This window comes from Phalaenopsis equestris, unplaced genomic scaffold (genome assembly GCF_001263595.1).
Source record: "Phalaenopsis equestris unplaced genomic scaffold, ASM126359v1 Scaffold000107, whole genome shotgun sequence".
Classification (NCBI taxonomy): domain Eukaryota; kingdom Viridiplantae; phylum Streptophyta; class Magnoliopsida; order Asparagales; family Orchidaceae; genus Phalaenopsis; species Phalaenopsis equestris.
In genome coordinates this window covers 3,076,769-3,085,506 of record NW_018164549.1, presented here as the reverse complement: position 1 = coordinate 3,085,506, position 8,738 = coordinate 3,076,769, and the positions used below count along the sequence as shown (strand labels likewise).

General features: G+C 35.4%; 1 protein-coding gene across 1 annotated transcript; it reads left to right on the top strand.

The window, feature by feature from the left end:
- The first annotated feature begins 2,072 nt into the window (after window positions 1-2,072).
- Window positions 2,073-7,774, top strand: LOC110020855 (calcium-dependent protein kinase 20-like). Its single transcript, XM_020719120.1, has 8 exons — window positions 2,073-3,035; window positions 3,608-3,731; window positions 4,441-4,584; window positions 4,855-5,007; window positions 5,724-5,839; window positions 6,029-6,196; window positions 7,108-7,338; window positions 7,441-7,774. Exons 1-8 carry the CDS (start codon window positions 2,517-2,519, stop codon window positions 7,594-7,596), a joined length of 1,611 nt encoding a protein of 536 aa, XP_020574779.1. The 5' UTR covers window positions 2,073-2,516; the 3' UTR covers window positions 7,597-7,774.
- The last annotated feature ends 964 nt before the right edge of the window (window positions 7,775-8,738 follow it).

The following is an 8,738-nucleotide window of genomic DNA, read 5'->3' as shown; positions in this document are numbered from 1 at the left end:
TATATATATATATATATATATCTGATTATCTCTCATGCGCATAAGAATTCGAGTACCACAACTTATACTTGAGGGGAATCGAATCCTAGACTATAGGGGACTTGCATTAAGCACAACTATGTTGCCGTGATCGCTGGTCATAGAGGAAGAGAGAGTGCTTTCCGCATACTCTGCATATCTGCACGACGGACATATTAATCAAGTGATTAGTTATATAAAAATTAATATAGTTTGGAAGTCTAGTTATTTGATGATTAATTATTTTAAGGAAAATTGTATTCATTATTAGTTGTGATTGGTATAATTTTATATCATTTTTAGAGAAGTCTCAAAATGATATATTTGGTTTAGAGAAATTTAACTTAAATTTTGATAAGAATCCTTATTCAGCGTATACTTGACAAGATTATCTCCTCTGACTAAATAGATTACTGAATTATACTTGATTCATGAACTATCCTTGACAAGATTACTACCTCCTTTGACTAAATAGATCTGAGAACACGACGACCCGAGATAACTGAACCATGACAACTTTATCCGATTTCGTCTTCATTCCCCAGTCATCTGCTTTAAGCTTCAAGTGATGAATTTATACAACTTAAATCTTAACTTTGGTGTCATTATATGTTGAATACTCAATTCTTAGTGATTAGCCTTAAATGAAAGTGCTCTTCTCTTATCGGGAGGGATAACCAACCATAGGGACTTGCGTCAATGGGAAACCTCGAACCTCTGATCAAAAAGTCTTCTCAATATGAGGGCAAAATCTCTTGGTAGTGTTTTATCTATAATTTAATTAGCCTTCTGAAATTTCGACCCTTCTAAAGAGGCGATCATTCAAATTTCTAGAGCTCAAGATCACATCATAATTTTGTAAGAGGATGAGGGAATTATTAAAGTTACCTTAGAGTTATTGAAAATATTCATTGTTATACAAATATTAGAACTTGCATTTAATTTTTTTGATACAAATTTATATAATTTATTTGAACTAATCTATCCCCCTTGGTGAGTATAATTTATTTTGTTATATTTTCTCAATTGCTCTCTTCTCTTGTCTTTAGGCATTGATGTATGAACTAATATTACATTGAATAAAACAAAAATTTATCCTTCTATCATAAAAAAATCCAACAAAGAGAACGAATCACCAACCTCCCTTATATTATATCAAAATCTTTTGCGCAAATGAAATTTAGAAGAAAAACCTCTTATTCAAACTATTTCAACATGTACATAGAAATGGCGACAACCAACAATATATTTTAGCCCCTTTCAATATAAAAAAAATACGTGTGTACATGATAGGTGCGGATTAGTGGTTTTTGGCATGATATTGGGGTGATGTTGATCATATTGAGATGATATTGGAATGGTATTGAGGTGCAATATAAATCAATATTGTACGAATACCACCGTTGGCATATAGAATGTCACAAGTAATATTTGCTCCCTTTTAACACCTCTGTTTGAGGAAAAATGACATTTTTACGGACATAGGATAAATGAGAGTTAAAAGCTTGATCTTTGAGGAGTTCAGAGGGGTGACAAAACTCTTATAGTTCATGAATCAAGAAGGAAGTTGCGGTATGAACGAAAGAGGTGAAGCGAGTCTGAGCAGAAAAAAATGACCTTTTGTGGAGGAGCTGAAATTTTATCAGCCAACATGAAATAATTTTAAAAAAATGTTAGAAAAATTTAAAGCTATCAGGGGTGTAAATGAGTTGAACTAGCTCGTGTTCGGCTAGTTAAAAAATATTATTATTTTTGTTTGACATATTTATATTTTGAACACAAAAATAATTGTTCGGGTTCGACTAATTTGCTCAATGAGATGAACACGAGATATTTATCAACAAAAAATTATTTAGACGACTCTAATGACGTAGTCTGAGATTTCAAGAGAGTTGGGATGCTACCAACCCCACCATCGTTTCAATATCTTCACATCTGGCACAACGAATGGCCGGATCTCCGCCAAATCGGGGAACACGTAGCAGGAAGGAATGGTTTATGCAGAACATGAGGAGCAGGGGATGAAGAAAAAGCGTGGGAGGGATATTCGAAGTTCCGAACTTTTGATCTCTCTCTCTCTCTCTCTCTCTCTCTCAAGGGAGAGATCTCTCTATCACTAGAGAGAGAGATTTGACCATCTCCTCCCTCAAGACCACTGGCCAATTCAAACCTGTCCTAATTAACTCTTAGCCGTGTCTTCTCCTACCCCGAACCTTTCCTCCTTCGGCCATTTTGACCTTTTCCCATTTATATCCATCCCGTCTCATCTATTGCATCTCTAATCCTTCATCTCCTTCCAACCTCTATATTCTGATTTCCCCTCTTCTTCTTCATCTTCTTCCTCTATCCCCCAAAGCTTTCAACTTTTCTGCTTCCCGCAACCCCTATCTTCTAGCAGATCCAGCGCCATCTCCTTCTATACCATCTGGCGCCGTAGATCGATTATTTTCCGTTATTAGTCTTCTGCTTCCCGAAAAAAAATCATATCTTGGTACCAAATGGGTAACTGCTGCACCTCGCCGGTCGATCCATCGGAGAAGAAGGAGAAGAAGCCCAAGAACACGAAGGGCAAGAAGCCGAACCCCTACGCAGTTGAATACAATCGATCACCGATCCCTGGAGCCCCGAAGCTCGTCGTTCTCAAGGAATCCACCGGCCAGGACATTAGTAGCCGTTATCAGCTCGGCAACGAGCTCGGAAGAGGGGAGTTTGGGATCACCTATCTCTGCATCGATAAGGACACAGGGGAGAAATTTGCCTGCAAGTCTATTTCGAAGAAGAAGCTGAGAACCGCAGTTGATATCGAGGATGTGAGGCGGGAGGTCCAGATCATGAGGCACATGCCTCCTCATCCTAATGTTGTGTGCCTCAAAGATACTTATGAGGACGATAAAGCTGTTCATATTGTCATGGAGCTTTGTGAGGGAGGTGAGCTTTTTGACAGGATTGTCGCCAGGGGACATTATACAGAGAGGGCGGCGGCCGCCGTAACAAAAACCATTGTTGAGGTCGTGCAGGTGAGATTTTTGTTCTTTTATCGCTAATCTTTTGTTGTTATTTGTCTGGTTTTTGGAAAAAAGTTTTCTTTTTTAAGCTCTTAGGGTTCTTCATGGATGTGCTGTTGATGTTTTTGTTTTTATGATGTGTTGGATATGATGTTTTTGTGGGTTTTTTTGGGTGAGTTCCAATGGATTGTTGTACTTGTTGTCTTTGCAGTGATTGATTGTTTTATCATGTGTCTTCCCTATGAGATTTACTTCATTGAAATTTAATTTTATTTGTTGATTGGAAATTGAATGATGCTCTGCAATATGATATTTTCTGTTTAAAGACAGTGCTATTGTTTTCCAAATGCTATTGTATGCTATACTGTTTCTACTATTTTTTGGTGCTGATAATTGTTCAGAATAGATATTATAATTTTTGTAAATGTTGACTTATTACACTCTTGTTCTTCTTGAAGCATTTTGTGAAAAATTTTACTTGGTATAGCTCTTCAATGGCAGAAACTTGTAAATTGAGTTTTATTTGACAAATATATACTTTGCTAAGCTATAGTATATGCTTTATTTCTGGTTTTTTGTTTCAGGTTTGTCACAAGCATGGAGTGATGCATAGGGACCTCAAGCCTGAGAATTTTTTGTTTGCTAACAAAAAGGAAACTGCTGCGCTGAAAGTTATTGATTTTGGGCTTTCTGTGGATTTCAAACCAGGTATTTCTAGGATGCTGTTTAAAATTTTGTTTGAATAGGAGGAAATGTGTCAAAAGTGGTCTTTGATTCTTTGCTGGGGCTCATTTTAATTCCAGAGTCTGTAAAAATATCAATTTAGTCTTCAGATTCTCTTTAGATAGGCTAAAATAGTCTCCACTCTTTAAAATAAGCATTATTTTAGCTTCTGTTGAAAGAGTCTGTCGTTTACTTTAACACTTTTATGAACTCTAGGATTAAAATAGCCCAATATAAATAATCAGGAGATTGTTTTGGCATTTTATTCTGTTGAAATGTTGTTTAAAATTTAGTTTGAACACGAGAAAGTGTCAAAATTTTCTTTTTATTCTTTGCAGGGGTCATTTTAATCCCATAATTTATAAAAGTGTCTATTTAGTCTTCAGGCTCTTTTAAGATAGGATGAATGACTCTTTTAAAGGTGGATATTTTAGCCTTCATTAGAAGAGATTGTGGATTATTTTGACACTTCTATAAAATCTAGAACTAAATTAGCTCCATGTAAAGAAGCAAGGAACCCTTTTGGCATTTTACTCATTTGAAATGTGTTATGTTTACCTTACCATACATCTGAGCTTTTCCTTATGTTAATGCCATGTCATGTGTTTATGGAATGTGGGCTCCGAGCATGGTACTAGAAAGTGAAATTCTTCGGCTTTTGCAAAAGTTTTTACTCATCATGTTTAATGAGCAGGCGAACGCTTTTCGGAGATTGTCGGAAGCCCTTATTACATGGCCCCAGAGGTTCTTAAGCGCAATTATGGCCCCGAAGTCGATGTCTGGAGTGCTGGAGTTATATTATACATCCTGCTTTGTGGTGTGCCACCATTTTGGGCAGGTAATTTTTACCCAAACTTTGTTTCTTTTTACATTTCTACCGCCCAAAGCTTTTATATTACAGAAAAGATACCAGTAGTATGACTTTAGTGAAATACACCTTCTCATGCGTGGGTGAGGTTACATATGTATGTCAAAATTAAAGTTTTGGTGTTAGATATGTAAATACATAGTATGTATGTAAATCTTCCTTTGTTGTTTTTTTTAGAAACTAAATACTGTTCTTATCTTTAAGATCTAATTGTGTGAGCTTAAATACTGTTGAATGCAGAAACTGAGCAGGGAGTTGCTCAAGCAATTATTCGTTCTGTGATTGATTTTAAAAGAGATCCGTGGCCGAAAGTGTCTGATACTGCTAAAGATCTTGTTAAGAAGATGCTCGATCCAGATCCGAAGCGGAGGTTAACAGCTCAAGAAGTGCTCGGTGAGATCTCGAAACATTAACCAAGCTTTCAAACATATACTTATGGTGAAAATCAAACATACATTAACCAAGCTTTCAAACATATACTTATGGTGAAAATCAAACATTCATCTTCAACATCATCACTAACCGTATCCCAACTTCTGTGGTCATATAAATTATGATTTGTCTAATTCTAATTTTTTCGACAACTTATCTCATTCCGACTATCAATTCTCAATTTAAAATTGGGGACTTTGCATGCCATCCAAACTTCAATTTTTACGTACAGACCCCCCAATTCCTATGTTTTCGTCATACGTTGATGGTCTGTACGAAAAAATTAAAATTTGGGTGGTTGATATGTTAATACTTAGGAATTGGATGGTAGGTATCTAAATCTCCCTTTAAAATTTGATATTTTGTAACACACTTATCCCCAATATTATCATTCTTAACATGCTAAATCTGGCATCCATTTCCATGAACATTCTTGAATCTAGCAGTTTTATCTTCATCTACATCTTCATCCTCTTACATATATTGATTTGAGATACTTGTTTATTACAGTTCTAACAATATTCGACTCATAAAAATGCTATAGAAATGCATTATGATATACTAAACTTTCATATTGTTAAATCCAAAATCCATAATCTTTTCATTAATCAAATTCATTATCCTTAATCTTTTAGTCTCTACAGTTAACGTTTCTAATGTAGTATTGTCTATCTCAGACCATCCCTGGTTGCAGAATGCCAAAAAAGCTCCAAATGTGAATTTGGGCGAGTCTGTTCGAGCGAGACTTCAACAATTTTCTGTTATGAACAAGTTCAAAAAGAGAGCCCTCAGGGTAAGTCTGTAAAAAAAAGCTGTTTTCAATTGACAAAAAAATTGTGTTTTTTAAAAGTGTTTCTGGAAAGTCACAATAACTAAAAACAATTCATCAAATAAACAAAGAACTTTTTTCTTCTGAAACGAAAAGCAGCAGAAAGTTTCCTCAAATGAGCTTTCATTCATTAATATTGCGCTTAATTTGCAGGTTGTTGCTGAGCATTTATCTGTTAAGGAAGTTGCAGATATAAAGGAAATGTTTCAGAAGCTCGATGTGGATAACAATGGAAGAATCACTCTTGAAGAGCTCAAGTCTGGACTTCACAGGCTCGGGCATCAGATTCCGGATGCGGATGTTCGGATTTTAATGGATGCAGTGAGTCTCCGTCATTCTGTTTCTTCTTTAGTAAAGTGTCAAAATGGTTCTCAGATTATTTATTCGGGATCATTTCAGTCCCTGAGACTATAACAGTGTCAATTTGGTCCCCACACTCTTTTAGTCTGGGGTGAAGTAGTCCTTAGAGAGGACTATTTTAGCCTCCGTTAAAAGAGTCTTGGAACTAAATTCACACTTTTATAGACTTCGCGATTAAAACGACCCCTGCAAAGAGTCAGGAGGCCATTCTGACAATTTTCTTGTTTCTTTATCATCCATTTCAAGCATGTTTTAATGATTTAGAGTTGAAGGTTCATTTTGTGAAATAGTCCATAAATAGAATTATTTTAGTTTCAATTAAAAGAGTCTGGAGACTAAATTGACACTTTTATAGACTCTGGGATTAAAATGCCATCCTGCAAAGGGATAGGAGACCATTCTAACACTTTTCTCGTTTCTTTATATCCATTTCAAGCTTGTTTTAGGGATTTAGAGTTGAAGGATCATTTTTGTGTGTTTAGGGATGTATATCATCATTTTCTTGGGCGAAAATTAAAATATTGATGTTTCTTATGTCCATTATAAAGTAGGAAGATTTACATACAATTCAATTCCTCTGTATTTACATATCCAATAGCTAAAATTTCAATTTTTACATACATGCCGCCTTAACTTTGCATGAAAAAGTGTATTTCACTTCTTAAAAATTAAAATTTTGATGTTTTTGATGTGATACGAAAGATATGGGTGGGGGTAGAAATTAAAAAAAATAACTTAAATTTCTGATATTGCAAATGCAAATACATATGAATTGGCTGGTTTGCATGTCAATGCTTAATGCCCCCATGAATACTTACCTTCGCCAGCATATAAATTGCGTGACCAAAACATTAATCATTTTCAAATGACAGGCCGACGCCGATGGTGATGGAACTCTCGAATTCGGCGAATTCGTCGCCGTCTCAATCCACATAAAGAAGCTGGGGAACGACGAGCATCTTCACAAAGCCTTCGCATTCTTCGACCAGAACAAGAGCGGATACATCGAGATAGAAGAGCTCAGCCATGCCCTCGAAGACGACTTAGGACCCAACCATGACGAAGTCATCAACGCCATCATCAGAGATGTTGATACTGATAAGGTTTGGTGCTCATCATGTTCTATAATAAAGCCTTCAAACATTGAAATTGTTCGTCGATCATTTCGTCTCATCGTCTTTATATGTTCATCTTTTTGATGACAGGATGGAAGGATTAGTTACGAGGAGTTTGCGGCGATGATGAAGGCGGGGACGGATTGGAGGAAGGCGTCGAGGCAATATTCGCGGGAACGTTTCACGAGTCTGAGTTTGAAGCTGATGAAGGATGGGTCATTGGAGCTGAAGAATGGTGGGAGATGAGGAGGGAAGAGCTGTCTTTTATTCTTTTCTATATGTTGTCTGTTTTCTTCTGAGTTTTAGTTCAGTTGGAAGCACAGCCCAAGAGCTCTTCTGTGTGATGTTGTGGAGTATGAAAATGAGGGGGAAGAAGAGCTGTAAATATGTAATTGCATGATTTTAAGAGGGCGAGGACTGCAAATTTATGCTGTTTTTATTTTCTTTTTTTGTTTGATTTATTGAAATAACTCTTGTAAAAATATTGAAAAAGGATAGATTTTGGGCACATTTACATACATACCATAAAATTATTATATATTTACATATCTAACACTTTCGAACTTTCATATTTGCATGCATGTAACTTGGGCTGTCAAAACGGCTCGTTGTTCGCGAACAACTCGTGTTCGGCTCGTTAAGAAGCCCGTGTTCAGCTCGTTAAATTCGTTCGAAAAGTTAACGAGCCGAACACGAATTAAGATGTGTTTGTTCGTGTTCGGCTCGTTTTGGCTTGAAATACTGCTCATCAAGTTTATATATATATATATTAAGTAGTATTTTAAAAAAAATTAATTGACTACAAGGTTACAAAGATTTATAATCAATTAAAATATTAATTAAGAAAATAGAATTAAATAAAATTATTATTAAAATTATTAAATTAGATTCAAATGATGTTTTAATATAAATAATAATATTTAAATTTTGCTCAAATTCTTATTGTCTTACGGCTACATGCTTAGGACTGTTAAAATGGCTCTTTGTTCGTCAATAGCTCATGTTCGGTTTCATGAAGCAAATGAGTCGAACACAAACACACTTTTTGAGCTCGAAATATAAACGAGCCGAATAGGAGCTGAGCATGGCTCGCTCGTGTTCGGCTCGTTTACGCCCCTACATGTAACACTTACTGAAAGTGGAGCACATCTTTCTATGTATGGGTTTATGATAATGAAGGGTTATAAATTTAAATATCAATTTTTGGGCTCTAGATACGTAAATGCATAAGAATTGTTGGTATGTATGTAATGTGAATTTACGTACAATTTTATATTTCTGGAGCTTGATTTTTTTAGTTTGATTATGATATAACTGTGAGGCTTTAATTAAAATTAAGTAATTAAATTTAAATTAAAATAATAAAAACATTCAGTTTAATTTTAAAA

Excerpts from the sequence above, each read along its gene's own strand:
- LOC110020855 (XM_020719120.1), top strand. The coding sequence starts at position 2,517 with ATGGGTAACTGCTGCACCTCGCCGGTCGATCCATCGGAGAAGAAGGAG. Across the intron at positions 4,585-4,854 it reads TGTGCCACCATTTTGGGCAG|AAACTGAGCAGGGAGTTGCT; the intron begins GTAATTTTTACC and ends TGTTGAATGCAG. Across the intron at positions 6,197-7,107 it reads TTCGGATTTTAATGGATGCA|GCCGACGCCGATGGTGATGG; the intron begins GTGAGTCTCCGT and ends TTCAAATGACAG.